The sequence below is a fragment of the Leptinotarsa decemlineata genome, unplaced genomic scaffold, assembly GCF_025532065.1.
Source record: "Leptinotarsa decemlineata unplaced genomic scaffold, Ldec_3_MD MMD2_tig00000008_RagTag_RagTag, whole genome shotgun sequence".
NCBI lineage: Eukaryota > Metazoa > Arthropoda > Insecta > Coleoptera > Chrysomelidae > Leptinotarsa > Leptinotarsa decemlineata.
Genome location: NW_027412537.1, coordinates 8,261,514 through 8,282,962, shown reverse-complemented (window position 1 = coordinate 8,282,962; position 21,449 = coordinate 8,261,514). Strand labels below are relative to the sequence as shown.

Genomic DNA, 21,449 nt, shown 5'->3' with positions numbered 1-21,449 from the left:
TTGAATGATTGTGCACTAGGAAGTAAGTGAATATTTTTTTTTTCAGAAAGAAAATTCGGCAGCAGCAACTTTAAACTACTCCCATATGAATACCTACATAGTTCCTTCCGTCTCTATTGTATGTATCAGCTTGGTTATTCTTGTCCCTCTCATATTGTTTCTCAGGAGAAAAATTCGCCGACCGGAAGCTGCGGTGAGTATCATAATAATAATAATAATAATAATAATATATCTTTATTCATCACAATAAGAAGTAACAATTAAATAAAATTCAAAGAAATGATGAATAGGCAGAGTTCAGCTGTGAGAGCTGCTTTCAAACCCAACCTCGACCATTTTACATACAATCATCAATATCAAAACAATCAATAATGTGAAAATAAATAATATAATAATATAACAATAATAATATTGGATATTTGGGAAAGAAAGTTTTTGGCTCTCTACTACTCCATCTGATACAAAAAAAATGGATGAGAGAATCTTCCAAAGAAAGGAAGGAAGTAATCAATTTGAAAATAAGTAACGCTATACATGGATGTGTAGATCATGCAAAGAAGTAACTTTCAGACACAAACTGAAAGAAAGTCCTCCTGAAACAGCTATACTTTCATATAAACATGGAATTACACGAAAGAAAGTACTTCTCTCATCCATTTTTTTTGTATCAGATGGAATAGTAGAAAGTCAAAAACTTTCTTTCCGAAAAATTAATCACTCCTAAAAATATAACCCCTTTCAATTCCAATATTGGATAGTTGTATGAATTTTTACTGAAGTAGACTCACGCTGTTTTGTGATGTCTAAATCAGCATGGCATTTGTACAATTGTAAATCTCATGTGATTGTATTCAAATGGTAAGTGAAAAGCTTTCTTACATTTTTATGAATATATAAAGAGAATAAGAGAGATAATTTAAAATTAGTGTTCAAATGAGATTGGATAATTTGTATCATTTGTAACCATTTACTGTGGGGTGTAACCGTTTACTGTGGTATTATTGTTAAATTTCGGTAGTGTATTTGTAGTGCTTATGTATGGTGTCCCATATAAAACTCCGCGGGCAAATATCTGAAAAATGAGAGAGAATATCCATATTTCTTGAAGGCAGATGATTTTGATGTCAAAGGGTCCTCTTATTTGCGAAGAGATCCAGCAATAGGCGTCAATCATTAGGGCGTCGCGAGACCGACGCCAATTTTTTTGAATGGTAACCCAGATTTTCCAATTCATTTTTGTATTCTGCATTAAATTCTGAAATCAGCCATATAGCACACTTGTAGTTTTCCTTGAATACTGATGGAAGAAGGCAATTTTATGGCATATTATAAAGAGGGCCATGAATAAGTCAAAATGAATGCAATAATACGAGTTTAATACAATGAATCCATCAGTTATGATTTCATTGTCTGTTCAATTTCATCTAGTTGCGTATTTCTGTACAAATTAAAATAAATTACCAAAAAATATGTTACTTTGACCATAACTCGATTAACATAATGACAACGAAATCAATTAGTGATAATAAGAATAATTTTAGTAAGTGTTCGAACTGCCTTGTTCCACGTAGAATACACATATTGCATATTTTTAGTAATTCCCGATTCGTGACAGCTAAAAGCGTCTCTCGTGTTATTGAAGCACAAACATTTGTGATACTATTTTTCAAATCCTCTACATTTTGTGGACGTCGCATATAAACTAAGTCTTTGATATATCCCCACAAAAAGAAATCTAGTGGAGTAATATCTGGACTTCGAGCTGGCCATGGTATTGGACCATTATTTCCAATCCATTTCTCATGCCCCACCTTGTTGGAACCACATATTCAGTCGAGTTTATATTGGTAAATTCTCCAAGAGATTCGGCCCTCTTTCCATTGAGAATTCCTTCGAAAAAATGAGGTCCTATCAAATAACCATCAATGATTCCGCACCAAACATTAACCCTCCACACAGACTGAAATCTCGTTTCTTGCACCCAATGAGGGTTCACGTAGGACCAATAGTGACAATTATGTTTGTTTATTATACCGTTGTTATGGAAACGGCTTTCAGCACTTCATAATATTTTTTTCAGAAATTGATCATTATCATGAATACGGGTGGACAACCATGCAATGAATATTCCCATGAATATGGGAATATATTTTAGTTATTAAAAATGAAACATGAAGATTATTACCTGGATGTAGTCCTTGAACCAAATGTATTTTGTATGGATGGAATTTGTTTTTTGACAAAATACGTTGTATTGACGATTTAGAAATGTTACAATGCATCGCTACTTGTCTGGTAGAACTATATGATTCCAAAACCATTTGACCTAGTACTGCAACACTGTGATTCTCATCAGTAGCCGTTTTTGGTTCTTTTCGATAATATTCATTAAAACATCCATTTCGTGCCAAAGATTGGGCTAAGCCAACGAATTTTTTGTCTGACGGTAATTTTCTGTCAGGATACCGATTAGCATATATTCTCACTGCATCTTTTGAATTCCTTCTTGCTTCGCCATAAATACATATCATATCCAACTTTTCTGCATTTGAAGACTGAACCATTTTTCAATTTTACGAAAAACCAACGCAAAACTGAATATACTTTCGTCAAATCTGACAGATCTTCTGACAGATCGATAAATACATTATTGCATTTATTTTGACTTATTCATGGCCCTCTTTATAATACGCAATAAAATTGTCTTTTTTCATCAATATTCAAGGAAAACCACAAGTGTTCTACATGGCTGAATTCACAATTCAATGCAGAATTCAGAAACCAATTGAAAATACTGGATTATCATTTAAAAAATTGACGCCGGTGTCGCGACGCCCTAACGGATGATCCTAGTGCTGGATCTCTACGTAAATAAGAGGTCCCTTTGACACCAAAATTATCTGCTTTCACGAAATATGGATATTCTTTTTCATTTTTTAAATATTTACCCGCGGAATTTTATATGGGACACCCTGTATACACAATATATATACAAATCATAAGTAACTATTTATTTCAGTATGAATTTGGAATTTTTTCTGGGTGATTATGTACATACTTTTTCGCCTCTTTTTTGAATAGTTTGAAGGATGTTATATCTTTTATATTTTTCGGAAAGAAGTTGAATATTTTTGGACCATAAAACAAAAAAAAATTTGGGTGACCGTTTTGTTAAAAAATTCAATTTTTACGTCCTGGTTCATTTTTGATCGAATATCTCTTGAATATTTCTGCGCGAAATCTGCTCGTTTATGGAACATTCTTATTAGGCAATGATGAATATATAGTGAATGAATACAGGATGTAACTAAATAAGTGTCAAACATTTAAGGAGATGATTCCTCATCGAAAAAAAGATAGGATCTTTCATATAAAGAAATTTCATTGGAGCATCCCTTGTTAAGATACAGCCCCTTAAAGGGGGTACATAAAATTTGCATAACAATTTTTTTCACAAGCACTAAAAAAGTTACAATATTGTATTGATTCAATTTCGAAAATTCACAAACTGACTGCGTTATACCAATTTGATTGTTACTATCGCTAATAGCGACCTACTAGATAAATTAGTTTCGTATTTTTGCTTTTATGATGATGTATCTCTATAGTTGTTCCTAAAATAATTTTTTGCTGCGAACTGGTTTATTTTGGGCAAAAAACCCAAGAAACATTTTTTGTTCAGAATGAAACAGGCTATCGAAAATTAATTTTTAAATGATAAACAAATAATAAGACAAAAAGTTATATTGGAAATAAATTTTAGGGATTGCGTTTTCCACCCCTTACAACCATGGGGTAAACCAAATAAATTACTGGCTAAGTGTCTTTTTGGTAATACAAAACGTCAGGTTAATTTCAATATTGTAACTTTTTCAGTGCTTGTGAAAAAAATTGTTATACAAATTTTATGTTCCCCCTTGAAGGGGCTGTATCTTAACAAGGGATGCTCCAATGAAGTTTCTTTATATGAAAGATCCTATATTTTTTTCGATGAGGAATCACCTCCTCAAATGCTTTACACTTATTCAGTTACACCCTGTATTTAACATGTTGGTTTCTTGATATAACTCTCTTGTTGAAAAGAGTCTATTTTTTTTTAATAAAATGTTTTGAGCGGTTTGTAATGGGCTGATAGCTTTTATGAAAGTTGCACCCCAAGCAGAAATACAATATTTCATTATAGATTCGGCAAGAGAGGTATAGAGTATTATAAGATTTTTTTGACAGTATGTCACGTAGTTCGTAAAAAGTGTGCATTAATACTTTGAGCCTTTTTGTTACAAAGTTCATATGTTCCGTCCATTTTAGGTGCTGATCTAAAATAACTCCGAGGTATTTTATCGATTTGGTTTGTTCTATGGTCTGACAGTCGCAATTATTTTAATTATCACAGTGCGGTATGTGCATTTTTATTTTGTAGTTTTTGGGTTGATCACGAAGGGTGGGGGAAAAGGTCAGATACTTTGTCTTATTTACATTCAGTGATAGTTTAGTACTATTCAACCACATGTATATTTTTTGTAATTTTGTTTCTACTGTCTCTCTTATTTCATGCCAAGATGTTCCCATGTAAATTAGAGCAGTATCATCGGCATAGCATATTATATCGCATATGAAATTGTTGATTTTTGTTATACTGTTAACGTAAATGAGAAAAAGTATCGGTCCCAAAACGGTTCCTGGTGGTATACCAATTTGTACAGTCAGTTCGCTAATAATTTCATTTCCAATTTTCACTCGTTGGATTCGATTTGATAGGTAGTTCTTCATCAAAGCCAAAGTTGCCTCGAATACCATAGTTGTTCAATTTTTTCATCAATAGTTCTTGGTCAACTGTATCGAAGATCTTAGCCAGGTCCAGGAAAACGGCCAAGCATTTGGTTGGCCTGTCCATGGCCTTCACAGTGGTTTTGAGAAAATCCATAATGGCATTCTCCGTGTTTGAATTTTTCACGAATCCAAATTGCCTGTCAGTCATTATATGATGTTTATCCAGAAAATTAAGTAATCTTTTTTTGGCACATTGCTCGAAAATTTTGACTAGCGTATTTATGATAGATATAGGTCCATAGTTATTAATTTGGGATTTTTTCCTACTTTGAAAATGGGTGTTACGTTGCTGATTTTCCATTGCCAGAGTATGACGGTCGATGAGAATGTTTGATTGATGATGTGGACAAGGGGGACTAAAATGTTAATATGAATTGATTTCAGAGTCTTCGAGTTTTTTTATCGGGTCCTGGTGTGGAGTTATTCTTTAGATTTACAATTATCACTCATAATTTTCATGAAAAAGTATCACTTCAAGGGTTACAAAAAAAGGGTTCCCATGGCATCCTGTTGACAAACTTCTAAATCAATCATCTGATGAGAAATCGCTTTTTATTTTTCTCTATACCTCTGGTTTCATCTAGGAAAACAACAAGCGATATCTCATAATTTAGAGATCGATATCGACGCTTGACTTTGCAATTGACACTTGTTTGTGTTGCATAAGCAAGGTTCAGCTTTTTTAAATTCAATTATCATGCATCATTTTCACAGAACTGAGAAGATAATTGAAAACTGGAAAAACATTGTCCACACGCTAGTTGAATGAACAAAAAAATTGCAGGGAGACGATTAATACATGTCTTTCAATGAGTGAATGAACTTGATTTCCAGCAGTTCACAAAAAATATTTATTATTTCAGAAGTTTTGGATGATGGCTTAGAATAAATCCACAACAAGCACTTTTCCCAATCACCAGAAATGCAATACTATTCTCGAGGCGCGTTTCACCAACCAAGCTGGCGTCTTCAGAAAAAAATTGTTTTTCTTCATTTCTTTATTCCACTTGATTGGTTAAATACGCGTCGAGAAGAGTATTGCATTTCTGGTAATTGTAAAAAGTGCTTGTTCTGGATCCCATATTACGAGAAAAGGCCATTATTAGAAAAATATTCACATGATAAGGAACTTCTGTTGCACTTTTGTAATCGTTTTCGAAAATATTCTGTAATTAAAACACAACAGCATTTCTTCAAAATCGAAATCATCAATGGATAATGTATAAAGAGTGAACTTTTTCTTTCTGTTTCTCACAGATCAAATTTAATGTCATGCATTTTGTGAATTCTAATATTTTATTGTGAATATATCATCCAAAATAAAATGCCAAATATTTTAAATCAGCAGCATTTAACGTTATCAAGATACGAGACTTTAAAATTGGGCATTTATTGAAAGCTATTGTGACGTCACGAGATATGTGCGATGGTTGATACAGTGTCTGAACTGTTAAGCAAGCGCATTAAATGTTCGTGGTTTTGATGAATATGTGTTCATTCCAGGAAAACTTTATTAAGACGGTATGCATTCATGTTCATGGAATATTTCAATGAGAATAAGGACTGAGTTTTCTATCAAATTTAGTAATTAAACTCGTTTCTGAAGTACAGTCATTCATATTGAATGTTTTTCAGCAAAGAATAAAGTTTTGTCCACTTTGTTAATAGGTATAAATGCAAGTATTTCATCATCACTTTGCACTGGATTTGATGAATATACATTAACATGATATTGGCATCGAGTTTATTTTACGATCTACCACTTTTTCAGCATAGCCATTTGCAGGGCTTTGTTAACTTTTTAAATTTTGGGTAACACTTAAACAATTGTATGTAATTCGGGTACACACATAAATTCCATTCTAATATATAAAATTCTCTTGTCACATTGTTAGTTGCCCTACTCCTCAGAAACGGCTTGACCCATTTTTATGAGATTTCATATGTATATTATTGTTATTGTTTTTTGGACAAAATTTTTCGTCTCTATTTTTTTATGATGTGCCATTGAAAAATACATATAACCCTCAATTTTTACCCTTCTATCACCAACCCCTATTTTTATTAGCCATTTCAGTAGTTCAATCATTGTTTTTCTCGCCAGGCGTCTGCCGGTGTCACTTCTCACTCAGTAAATAGCACGGAGTAGGGGTGAGAACGAAGCCAGTCTCCTATCTCTCCCACACAATAAGGCTTCTCTCACTTCCTATACAGTTTTCGGCCACTATTTTTGTTTATCCATTGATCGTAGAAGCAGTTTGTGATGTCACCGAAGCTGTGAATTATTCAACAGGATTCTTGAACTCATTGTATTTGCCAGGCATGCCACCCCATAATTTACACCTGAAAGTAGGATCGCTCCGTAATTTCAATCCACCACGGCTGTGCATAGGCACGCGATTAGTCATTGAAAAATTAATTAAAAACGTTGTCGAAGCCAGCATTTCAAATGAAAATATATTAATACCACGAATCCCCATTATACCTACAGATGTGCCAATTCATTTTAAACGTGTGCAATTTCCAATTAGAGTGGCATTTTCAATGACTATTAAAAAGTCGCAAAGTGAAACAATATCCGTTTGTGGTATGGATTTGAGCACACCATGTTTTTCACACGGACAGTTGTACGTAGTATGCTCTCGAGTGGGCAAGCAATCCAGTTTGTTTGTGTTAGCCGAACATGGACTAACGAAAAAGTGTTAATGTTTTGAGAGAAATAATGTATGTGGCAAAACAACGTTTGCCGGGTCAGCTAGTATACATATAATACTTTTTAGGACTTTATCCTCGACACTTTCATAGCATAGGCAGATGAATACAGACAACTAAAAAATAATTGAACTTCCACACAGCTTACGAAGAATTGTCTGAAACCAATGGCGTATTTAAGGCGGCTCCGTACTTCTTATATCTGGTGATGTCACGCCCTCTTTTGATGAACAACTTTTTGAGACTGTTTTCCGAAATATTATGTATTTCAAGACAAATTTCCTTCATATTACTTGTCGATTTCATTTTTGGGTGTGAAAATGAACCTATCCAAACGTAAATCAAGCTATTCGCGTAGAAAATAATTATTCAGTTGTCATTTCCATCTTTCCATTTTATGCTGTAATACTTTACTTTATACCTGCGATTGGGGTCTACTGGATGTAATGAAATTAATATAGTTTTTTAAGCTCTGTGTGGAGCCTACTCCAATATAGTTTTGAAAAGTTCCATATCCTACTCGTAAACTGAAATTAATTTGGAACGAAACTTCATATATTAACAAAGGTAATACTACCACTCACGAATTTTCACCAAAGGGCTTTCGCAAAATCCTTCATTATTTAATCCCGGATCCACGTGTAGAGAAATGAACTAGATTAAAGTCAATGAGGTCGATGTCATCAAAAAAATTATAATCAAAGTTAAGAGGATTTCTCTAAAATAGACGCGACCGAGAAGAATCATTCTCTCAACTTTGGGAACTGCTAAATGAAGCTCAATTGTTGACAAAATTCTAATATGCAAATCGTTCTTTTCCGTATTGTATGTAAATATACTAGTAGATTTTCACACCAATAAATTATCAGCAACAAAATGAATATATAAATCTTCTTCGACTGTTATTCGTTTCTGCATCTTTATCCTGAAATAATTAAGCTGCAAATACTGAATGGAATACAACTTTTTTTTCTCTTTCTGAATTTATTGGAAAAAAAAAGTGCATTATGTAGGATAGTAAAGAAATAGGTAATTTCAATTTTCAGACAAATTTCAATTATCTTTACTAAGAAAAGTTTCAGGAAATACCTCTTTGAGAAAGCCTACATACAAATATTAGTACGCTTGTTTTTCTCTTTCATTTGTTTCATTCGATTTGAATACTTTCATCAGTTCATGAGGTCTAAAAAAATACACCATTTATTTTTGACGAAACATTAGATTATTATATTCTTCAGATGGTAATGAACAATAAAAACCGATTCACGTCTGTTTTTAGTTTTTCCTTTTCATGAAGAATTTTTTATTTCCAGCCATATTTTGATAATTCCTGCTAATCAATGGAGTGGAATCTATCCCAGATTACTCCACATTAAATAGATTTTCCACTAAGACTCGAATTATACACATTAAACGAGGAAAAATAAAGTCATGTTTCTGACATCTAGGTTTAAGACACCCTGCGGTGAAATACAGCTTGTAAATAACACTAAAATACCATTCTGTATGCAAGCTTGATTCTTTCACTATATATTCAATTATTTTGATATCACGCTTTGTTCGAAATTTATGAATTATTGAATAAAGCATTGTATTTTCAATACGTATTCATCATATTAATAAAGTCATTTAAGCTTAAATTAGGTAAGAATCTCGGAATTCGAGATACCCAGCTGTAAGTCTGTAAATACTTGTATATTGACACCCTAAAAGTTGTCTCAAAACCTACATATGGTAGGGTGTAAACAACTATTAAATTTCAAGGTCAAAGGTCACAAAAATCGGTTTTTTGCGCTTTTTTTGGAAATATCTCATTTCCTATGGGTTTTTTGCTATTTGTATTTATTATCAATATTGTAGAATACGAATTTCTCCACAAATTTTGTTTGAAAAAATTTTTTATACGGTGAACCGTTTTCGAGATAGAGGGCGGAGAGCGCGCGGTCACAGCATCACTTCAGGTCAACCGGTGCCTCCGGTCGAAAACTTCTGCGCTTTTTAAAAAGGAAAAAAATCATTTTTAAAAGTTTTTGAGAAACTGACAAATTTGGATGAACTAGCTGCAGCATTTGAGGAAGAAAATTGTTCGGCCCAGAGATTATTAGAGAGTGGAACTCAAACCTTATTGGCAGTCTATAATGCTCCGAAATCTGTGAAAAGTCTCGATCATCTTCGTTATATGCATTACGTCAAGTCTACAAAACTTAATAAACCTGTGCAGCTTTCAAATATTCCACCAACAAGTGCAGCTGCTCATCAACATTTCAACCGTGTATATTATCAAGTTCAAACTTGGTTAGGACATGATTTGGAACCCCATGGGGTTGGGCAATGCGAAACGATTTTCTGGAGCCTATCATGACAATTTTACCACCTGCTCCAGAAGATTTGCTAAATACAATTTTCTGCAACTGCAAGAGTGGTTGTGGTTCGCGATGCGGATGCAGGAAAGCGGGCTTGCAATGCTCTTTAGCTTGTGGCCAATGTAATGGGCAAGCTTGTCTCAATGCTCTACCATATCAGAGCGACATTAACGAAGATGGAACCTTTGACCCCGAAATCATGGAAGAACTTGAGACAAATGTCGTTGAAGACGATAATGAAGACCAGTTTGAAATTTACCAGCAGCCAGAAGACGACGATGAAGTGGAAGAAGATGATTAAAATTATAAATTGTAGTTTTTGTACCCTTTATTCCATTTCTTTACTTTCAATAAAAATAAATGTATTCAATGATATTTTTTAATAAAAAGATTAATTCATAATTTATTTGTTTTTTTTTCATCATGTAAGAATTTATAAATATTAATTAGGTTAAAATTCAAATATAATTCCTATATTTTCATTAACAATTCTGCAATTACATGGGCAGGTAAGTGTTGTTAAATAAATTAATACTGAATAAAAAGTGGATAAGTTAGGAAAAAAATGATAAAATATAATATAATAGTTAATAAAAATTGACAAATATTTATAATCATTGATTTATCGATAGTTCATCAACTATATATGGCGCGTTTTCGACCGGAGGCACCGGTTGACCTGAAGTGATGCTGTGACCGCGTGCTCTCCGCCCTCTATCTCGAAAATGGTTCACCGTATAAAAAATGTTTTCAAACAAAATTTGTAGAGAATTTTGTATTCTACAATATTGATAATAAATACAAATAGCAAAAAACCCATAGGAAATGAGATATTTCCAAAAAAAGCGCAAAAAAAACGATTTTTGTGACCTTTGACCTTGAAATTTAATAGGTGCTTACACACTACCATATGTAGGTTTTGAGACAACTTTTAGGGTGTGAATATACAAGTATTTACAGACTTACAGCTGGGTATCTCTAATTCCGAGGTGAACTTACTATAATGACTATATACTGAGCATGTATGAGAGACGTGTATACATTGGGCTTTATTAAGAAATCTGTTCAATGTGAATCATTCTCGGATAATATTTCTGTCATCTATTGAAAAAAGTATAAAAATTGGGCTGAAAATAAAAAAAGTCATTCACGATCAAAATTGGATTTCATGATTGGAAAGGTTATATTATATTTATCCGTTTTTCTTTCACCTCATGAAAGTTTCCATTCTCGATCCTCGTTTTTCCTTCGTCACAATTTTTTTCGTGTTTCGTTTGACTTTTCTATTATTCCTCTTTGTTACAGGCATCACCTATAAATCTCAAACAAGGGTTTCTAGTAGCTGAACGATACGCTCCAAATCCACAGTATTCAGCCTGTTCTGCATCAGGAGTGCCCATTTTGAAGAAGGAAACGTTGTCTTTCTTAAAGGAAGTTGGGGAAGGTTGTTTTGGAAAAGTTTTCAAAGGTTAGTTTTATATACTTTGCTTGGATATTCCATAGTACCCCTTTGACTCTACTATTTTTTGGACTCCAAAAATAAACCAGTGGATGTGTTAAAATATTAATTTAAAACTGTTTTGGGTCTAGCAACAGGTTTTGATTACGAAGATATACAAAAGTACTCAATACTCAATTAAACATATTTTCAATCATAACAAGTTGGGGGAAACATCAGCTCTTAGATGTAACTTACGAATTATAACAGTCCATTTGATATAAAAGGTTGACAAGTTTTTAGATCTTTTCAAATGAAGCATGTACATGGTTTTTGTTCGCAATTATCGCAATAAACTATGAAAAGCAGCAGCGATAGTGATTTTGAAAATGTGTCTTACGAAATGGCCAATCTATTGGATTGAAAAATCAAAGTCCCAGTAGGAAAACGGTTATGATTTTTTCTCGAAATGAATGGATATGAAAAAATGCAGAACTATTTCTGAAGATACAGTTTTGGCTAATTTGGCGCAAAAATCTTAAACTGTCAATTTCTCCACCTTAAAGAGCCTTCAAAAGTACTATTTTAATGAAGAAAAATATAAACAAGGCCCCTTTTCCACAGATTAATTATTGCATTTTTTCAAAGAAGTCAAAAGTCTTCAACAGCGAGCAGATCAATATATTTATTAGGGGATCAAATAATCAAACATATCTAATACTAAAGGTAATTTTTAACGATATATTACGATTGTAGAACATGAAAGAATCAACTAGTTTGCTTTATTTTCAAGTAGCAATAGTTATTGTGTTAGCCGGTGCGTTTGGCGGGAAGAACTAACAAAAATGTCATTTGATCTAATGCACGACTAGGAATACATGTTGCTCGTGAATATACCGGATTCCAAAGACATATTGAGAAATGTGTTGATAATGGAGGAATCAGAAATTTTAAGAGTCACGGTGGCTGGAAATCTACCAATGTTCCTGAAGGAGTGTACACAATTCACTTTCAAACAAAATTAATTGGTAGCACCATTCAAAAACATGAATAAAACATGAAAACAATCAATGTTCAATACAAATGAGAATCAAAATGTTCGAAATTTTGTTGTTCAAAAAAATATAATGAAGAAATGTGTCTCATTGTTCCGTTATTCTACACAGTAGCCGAAAAAATAGCGACACATCCGAAAACAGTTTTTTGGACTCGCAGACTTGAATTTTGTACAAAAAACATATATTTCTCGAACTTGTTGAGTAAGTTACTATTCCTTGACTTTTTCCAGTTTCTTGTTTATTACGGTGACTAATATTGCTGTTTGATTTCGAATATCAGAGAGATGTTACAATTTCTTAACGACGGCAGTTGTTTGTAATTTGTTTCATTTAACAATCCATTTAATCATTCATTCATTCAATAATTCACCTCAAAGGCATGAATTACGTATGTATAGGAAAATTTCAGAAGCCGGAGAAATCAAAAATCACAAACGTCAAAACTGAAAACAAAAATAACAGTAACTTGTAATTTTTTTCAAAAAATGAAAACATTTTTGTATTGAAACTTTTATTGCAAACTCCTACAATAACTACAATGAATTCAGAAAAGTTATATCTGAGTTCCCTGTAAGTACTTTCCAGTATTTTTATGAATCGAAGGAGTTCAGTTGAAAAGGAAGAAAGCTAAATGGAAGCTGAGCCCTCAGTTGGGCAACTTTGATACTAAAAGATTATTGTGATCACAGTAAGACATTCTCCTGATTCTTGATATACCGAAACTCTTTCAAAGAATGAGATTGTAAGTGCATTTGTTGAAGAAACAATGTCAATTATTCAAGATGTAGAATTTACCAGAAACTAAACAACCAATCACAAAAATATTATTCAACACTTTTCAAATAACTCGACGTTAATGTAATTGGCTGATACTCATCCAATACGCTAGTAGTGTCTTTCTTATGATTACTAACAATTTTTATATTTCCAAGATTAAGAAAAAAATTTATTTTCACAAAAGACAAATCCACTAGAAATGACAAGGTTCAATTGTGCCTAATATTTTGGAGTTTATTTTTGAATAACGCTTTAATTTGTGGGAAATAATGGATTTGGCTTCCTACTACTGCAGCTTTATAAAACAAAATAATGGAATCTTCCAAAGAAAAAAGGAAAGCAATTTATTTCAAAAAATAAACTCTTCACAAAGATGAGTAGATCATGCAAAAACGTAACTTTTAGACACAAACCGGAATAAAAAACCCTCTCAAAACAACTACTTTCATATAAACATTGAATTGTACAAAAACTACTTTTTCCTAGCCAGTTTACACTTCAAACATTCGTTTTAAAATTGAATCAGATATCATTCGAAGGATTACTACACAATATAGTATGTGAAACAAAATAAATTTCACTTACGTGGAACGCTTTTCATCCTCAATCAATGTTGCGGAACAAAATACTTGCATTATTGCCTCTTCAGCACAACATCAAACACTCAATTTATTCATAAAATTACGACCTCATGTCACGAATGAATTAAATGAGGGATGTTTCCAAAGAAAGGTAGAAAGCAATTAATTTCAAAATGAATTTCCAGGAATGTTTCTGAAATTGATCTTGGTTAGCACATAAAGCTGCAATCAACTACAGTTCACAAAATGGCGAACGCGCAACCATTTATGATATGCGTGTGTGAGTATGGTATAATATAAAGCCACATTTTTGTAGATGAGGAAAACGATATTTTCAATATATTCCATACATATTTGTCACGTTTACGAGCTGTTATCTAAAAGGTAAATTCTTTCAGAAACTCTAGAGAAAACAGTTATAACATATTTGGCGAAGGCGTCAGGACACCATTTTGAATAAGGGAACGCATTTTCAAGGGAATTAAATTTAAGATATACAAAACTCATCTTTGAACATATTACCAAAAAAACAATAGTGTTATTGCTCTCAAAAATCGATTTTCAGTTGAAAGAACAAAATTCAAATTCAGATTTTCATGTCATACACTGATGTTATAAATATGGAAATATCTTTAAAAAATACAAAAACCTGTTTTGTCATAATAAAAGCAGAATCAGCAATATTCATCACAGTGATTGTGACTGTGCGAGAAGGTCGAATCGTTCACTACGAAATCGTAATGCAATTAGATGTTAACTTTCGTTATTGTCAAGTCCAAAAAATTTATAGAGTCGTCCTTATTCATCTCCATGGTGAAGAGGGGATACAATTGATGAAATTCAAGAACTTGAAAATCTCTGTCAAAATGGGACTAAGCGGGTTTCCCATTCTGGGACCTTTGTATTGAATCGGAAGGAATTATGTGACAAATAAACCGTAAGCAAGTCTAATATTTTCTTTTTCACTACCGGATTGATAGACCTTTGTCTACAAGAGTATTCATTTGGAGGAATACTGGGAAACATATTCTTTACATCGAACGAAATCAATTTTACATTATCCGGGAGTGTAATATCTTGAATTTCATTGATTAAATGGTATGCATTCTTCAAACTGAATTTTGATTTGAAATTGGTGTGGTTTTGAAAATTTGCGATGAGTTTTTCGGATATTTTAACTAAAGAAACTATCGGTCTAATCGGATAGCTATCTTTGTGTAATTTAATAACGAATGAAGTTTAGGTGGTGGTTGTGGGTTCATGACTAACGATCTGAATTTTTCTGTTTCATGACACAATGAATATTTAAAGTTCCCTTGACTTATTTCAGATATAAATTGGTGTTCTCGTTTCAGAGATTATCGTAGATGCCAGCATTTAGGAAGTCTATAGTCTTCTCTACGTATTCTTCTTTGTTCATGGCTATGACCGTTTTGCCTTTATCAGCTCGCGTGAAAATGTTATTTGCTGTACTCCTTGTGAGTATTGTATCCTTTCAACTTCTCCAAAATGACAGTTGCATTATGCATCACAATCACAGTCGTTTTCATTTCTCAAAAGGCGACTTCAATCTGGTAGCCCAGCTTTCTGAAAATACTTGAGGTGAACTTTTGATGTTTTTGTCTTACCAAATATCTCCAAGGAATATCTTTTTCAGGCCAAGTTTCGATTCGATAGTAAATATTTCCATTGTCGCGTCGAAACTCTTGTCGTCTTCAGTGATTTTTTGTTTTGTTTTTCCCAGCTGAAATTCAGTTTTCCACAATTTCTTTCTGCCAATCAATGGAGACTTACTTTGGTCTTCTTTCAAGGCTCCCATTATTTTGTCGAAAGTCGGTATTTCTTTCTTTAAATAAAACGAATGTACCGTTCTTCTGAGTGCCAGTCTATAGTTTTCATAGAAAAACTTAACAGATTGTCTCTGGTCTGCAGCTTCATCAGACCAGAACCTGTCATTGGCATCGCTTTAGGCTTTTCCAAACAAAGATTGAACACCTGAATAGCAAGAAGATTTATGAACTTCTGGCAGAATCTTCCAGGATTGGCTCACTCCAAGACGTTTATTCACCATCTGAAGCTTGATACCAAACAGTAGAGATAACTACGATGTCTGACAGGCCTTCTCACAAGTTATTGTCATTTTAATCATCATATGCAGAGACTCGAACTGTCAAAAGACAATGCGGGTCGCCTCTGTTTGGAAAATGATGAAACAGCAGGGCACATACTTTGTGCATGCCCCGCTGGGAACCGAATCAGGTTTATAGAGTTCGGCACAGCCGTTTTCTCACCATCTGACCTGACAAAATCGTATGGATACCAAAGAAGGGCGGAAACCCCAGGCCGATCAGCCTGCTGTCAGGTATGGGGCGGATGTTGGACAGGCGTCTTAATGGTAGGATAGAAGTCTGGTGTGAAAGGGAGTTGAAATTCTCTCCAAGCCAATATGGTTTTAGAGGAGGAATGGATACTATAATGGCCGTGGAAAAAATGGTGAAAAGGATAAAAGAGAATAAGCAAGGAAAGAGGCACAGCTTGGTTGTGGCGTTAGACCTGTCCAACGCCTTCAATATCGCGTGTGCACCGGCGATTGAGAAATGCATGACACGAATGGGCATACCGAAAAATGTGAGGAAGACGTGTATGAGCTTCATAGGGGAGAGAACAGCTACCTGTGGGACGGTCTCTGAAACAGTGAACAGAAGGTGTCCACATGGTTCTAGTCTGGGATCGACGCTATGGTTGGTCGTGATGGAAGCCTGGTTCGAACGAATGAGAGATATGAAAGCCAGACAAGGCATAGAAACGTACGGAGTTCAAGTGCAGGCCTACGCGGATGACTAGCTGGTCATCATTAAGGGTAGCTCTGTGTGATAGAGGACACTCGCAGACACTCGGACTATCGAAAGACAGTGTGTGTCGCCACTGTTTGGAAAATGATGAAACAGCAAAGCACATACTTTGTGTCTGCCCCGCGGGGGACTGAATCAGGTTTTTAGAGTTCGGCAGAGCCGTACTCTTACTATCTGACCTGAGAGACCACTCACCATACAAATTAATCGGCTTCGTTAAGAAGCTGGGTTTATTCGGTCGAGTGTGAATGGGTGTGAGCCAAAATAAACCCTTGCGGGTTGCGGTGGAGGGTTGAATAGATCCACTCACTTTGGACCTAACGTAACCTGTAATTTTCATCAACAGGCACAGTTTTTTTTCCTAAAGATGGTTTTGATAATGGTGAATCTTCCGTCATTTGCGAACACATTTCCACCAGAATATAAACGGTATATGAAGGATTCTGGTGTATGAGAGCGTCATATATACCCTACATTGAGAATAATAATTTTTTGCTTAACTGGGGAGAAAACTGAAGTTACCATTTTGAGTAACACACTAAATATAATTTACTGATAACAACTTAAGACACAAGGGTTTTATCATTAATTCGTATTCTTCAGATAATAACGTAGCTAATTGAAGCACTATCAGATCGGATCGAATCATGACGTCATCCTCTTTTCTGGCGAAAACTAAAAATATCTCAGGTAGGCCTGGTGTGATACATTGAAAAATGCTTTTCTTATAGTTGCTATTGAAAATTTAAACCAAAATTCGAAAGTTAAAACGATTTTAGGAGTATAATTTGAAAAAGATTTATCAATTATTAATGGGGGTGTTTTACATTTTTGTTACTCACCGTTTACATACAACTATGAAAAGTCTTTTGAAATTTGTTGTTATGAATGTTGTTCACTAATTAACCGACTTGATTATATACGCTTGTGAAACAGCCACTTGAAAATAATTCATTACTCCGCTGCTTGAAAAAATCAATATATAATATAAATCAAAATCGCTTTCCGTTGTTCGTCCTTATGTATGCTTAGATCTTTAAAACTACGCAACGGATTTTCATGTGGTTTTTTAAATAGATAGAGTGATTCGGGAGGAAGGTTTATATTCATATAAAATGCATCATATTGTAGAGAAACACTAATAATTTTAGGGTTTTCTAATGTGATGTAAATAAATACATGTTTTACGGTTACATTGCAGACGCTGGCTAAACCCTACGAGATAGATCAAAGTAATGTGCTACATTATTGTACACCTTGAAAATATCTACAAAAAAGTTCACCATGGTTTATGTCTATCTCTTAGAGATAATCCACAATCACTATTTTTTATCCTTTCATATTTACGAAGCGATTTTAAACGATACAGCATTAATCCTCATCCAATTAAGAACCTTGAATATATTGTGCATTTAATATAGATCAATATGGCCCTTTACAACATGTAATTTAAATGAATATTTTTAGAGATATTACAGTACTTATGATGCACTGTTTAGAACCTTTGGTGTAGTAATGAATATTACTAGAGTTTTTTTTCCCAACACCAAATCGTTATTTTTAACACCTCGACACGTGTTTCGATCACCAAGTGATCATCTTCAAAGAGGAAGATTAAAACTAGAAACTTATGCGAGCTAAACCTATTTATGCTATTAAGGTATCCCATACAGGTAAACTATCCAGGCGTACCACCCATACAGGTATACCAACCTAAATTAATTTTACAATTTTGCCTTATCTATTATTTTACAATATATGTTCTTATAAAACAATTTTCAGCTATATAAAAAAGATATTATAGATTTGAAATGCAGGGACATAGCGGTTGTGGCGGTACCGGCCGGGGGACCGGCAGCGCGTGTCTATAAATAGCACATCGAAGACAGTGCTTCGTCCTATAGCGTCCTATATGTATATTTAGTATCAATACGAGTAACGGCATTAGGATTTTTTTGTTGATCAATCCAGGAGAGTGTTCAGATCTCTGAATGATAAATACTGAGCCAATCAGGATTTTTGACCTTGATGGAGAATATGCTAGTCTTCTGGATCTATACCTAACAACCAATCCAGAAATTTACACAGTCACCGTAGGGTCTCCATAGGGATCTCCATTGTGGGACCACAAACTCATTTCAGTGTTGAGTGAATTACCGATAATACTGGGGAACAATCTAAGGCAACCGGCAACTTTCCATCGTATGTCACCCATATTTGGAATAACGCAATCGAGAAACATGGAGAATCAAAAGCTGCTGAGTTTGATATTTCTAAGGCCTTTGACCATATGTGGCTTGAGGGTTTGCTGGCCAATCTTTGATGCTATGGCTTGTCGTATCATTTCTGTGTATGGCTCTTCCGCCTCCTGAAAGAACGTTTTCTGCAAGTGGCCGTCGAAGGATATCTCTCGAATACTTGCACCATCAACGCTGGTGTTCCCCAGGAATCCATATTGTGTCCAACCCTATTTTTATTGTATACCAAAGACTAATTGGAAAAAAACCAAGGATCCAATATATTGCTTTGCTAACGACAGCACACTTGTCTTGTCATTCCATTTGGATTCGAGGATATCGGCTACGGAGGCAGCAGGAGGTTACATATCTTAATGAGGATCTAGACGTGATTTCTTTCAAATTGGGGTAAAAGTAACCAAGTACAATTCAATGCCACAAAAACCCAGGCATCGGTTTTCTCCAGGAAGATGAATGTCTCCGAATAATGTCAGGTCAAACAATTCCACTTTCTGCTTCGATAAGTTTGTTAGGGGTTAAAATGGACACTAGTATGTCTTAGCACAATCATGTCGCTGGAATTGCAAAGGTTGTTTCTCAAAAGTTTGGAACACTGTTTCGAACCTTAAAACTATACACACCTCAGCAACTTTATAAAGCTCAGACCAGACCTTCTTTGGAGTATCGTTCTCATGTAAGGAGCTCTGCCCCCAAACATACCCTGAAGTTTCTGGATTCCATCCAGAAAAGAGTCATCCACCTGATTGGGGCGCCTTACATCACCTGCAACCTTGATAGCCTGGAACATCGACGAAAGGTTGTCTCTTTTCTATAAATACTTTCACGGGAGGTGTTCAAGTTACTTGGCACATTTGATTCTACCAAGTGCGGTACGCATCAGAAATACGCGACGGACTGTGGCTGCTCATCGTTTTGAGGTTCAACTCAATATACCTCGAACTTCACTGTATAAGAACTCTTTCATCTGGAGAACTGCGTTCATGTGGAATAAAATTCCTGGTAAGGTTTTTCCAAATGGATTTAATCTTCAGCGATTCAAATCCAATGTGAATCGCTACTTTCGCACAGGCACCGCTCTGAGAACGCCTTAAGGATTTTTCTGTGCTTCTGTTTCGCCCTAAAAAATACTTTCCGAATGTTCTAAGAGATTGACTGGTCCTACTCTGATCCGTTGTTTTTTATGCAAATGATCTTGATTACGGAACCTAATTATTGCAGCAAGACTTCAAATCAAGTAATTAGGATATTCTTCAATTTCTGAAGCTAAAAAAACTGAAGTTTACTTCAATATGACTGAAAATATTGAGGCGTTGGATAAAAGGGTTAATCAAAATCACCACAGAAATGATGAACAATGCTCAACAAGCCAATGTTTATTCTTGTATGAATTTTGAATTTATTTAAAAAGAATCGGCCATCAAAAAATGTTTAACTTCACTGGAATCCAATTCAAATTCCATTTCAACTCCGGCCAAAGTAATGAATCCCCGTTTTTTCATTATCCTTTCATTCGGTGACCTGAGATTTTAATTCCTGCGGAAGGTTGGTTTTTCTCTGAAATATGCACACAATTTAGAAATTACGGTCAAACTGAAGATTCAATTGGGAACGTGCACGAATCCGTTATTGCCCGCCTTCAGATTCGTTCCATGCCTCTGGATGTTTTTTCAGTAAATCGGAAATGATGCAGGAATATTATTCCGTATGGGAGTCAACGACCTTTACGGATGACTGAGTACTTTGAGTCATTCTTGAAATAAGAAAACAACTTCCAAGCGGAGAATGTAAACATTCACAGTCGAAGATTAATGTACCAAATATTTTTTTCCGGATAGCAGGTTTTTATACTCGAAACTTCGTCTACAACTGCGTTAGATATTCACAGGCGATGGAGCAACAGGCACAGTAATTATCCTCACAGGGCATACTTCCACTAGTACCATACAGTAGTATGTATTATAGACAACTACAGCACTATATACAGTATGGTCAGTTAAGGTGCAACATATAGGATTTTTTTTTATATTAATGGCACAACCAAAATACAAGATAATGCCGATAGTTGATGCATGTTCGGTAATCATTTTAGGTGGACTTACAATGGTTGCAAGTCAAACAGCATACAGGGTAGGTCAAAAAATATAAAAATCGCTCATGAGTAAAGTACCCTTATTTCAGAGATCTCAGCAAAATGTTATCGGGAAAAGTTGTTTACAATTGAAAGTTATGCCTCAATATCATGACATAGCCTCCCAAGTTATTTTTTCATTTTTAATTTTTTTTTTTATTAATGATTTCCCAATTTGTAATTTTTTTTTCATAATCAGTTGAGCATAGCTTCGTTCAAATTCAAGAATATTTGTGAAAAAGGTTCTTTAAAAAAATGAATATCATGCCAATAAGCCTATGTTTATTTGCAAGTTTCAAGAACGAGACTAGGACTTACGGTTTGACTTCTGCATGAAGATTCAAGGACGAATAAAATATCAACGTGATTTCCATTTCCATGAAATTGAGTTTTTCAATTGCAAATACAGTATGTACAATACGTCTTCTTCTCAATTTCACATGCCAAATATT

The 21,449-nt window shown here is 34.4% G+C and overlaps 1 protein-coding gene across 1 annotated transcript in view; it reads left to right on the top strand.

Moving 5' to 3' along the window:
- Positions 1–21,449, top strand: part of LOC111508710 (tyrosine-protein kinase transmembrane receptor Ror) — a 223,149-nt gene that overhangs the window by 163,627 nt on the left and 38,073 nt on the right. Inside the window, exons 4-5 of the mRNA XM_074170979.1 lie at positions 47–193; positions 11,211–11,373. Of these exons, the coding sequence (XP_074027080.1) occupies positions 47–193; positions 11,211–11,373 (310 nt within the window). The remainder of the gene's footprint in view (positions 1–46; positions 194–11,210; positions 11,374–21,449) is intronic.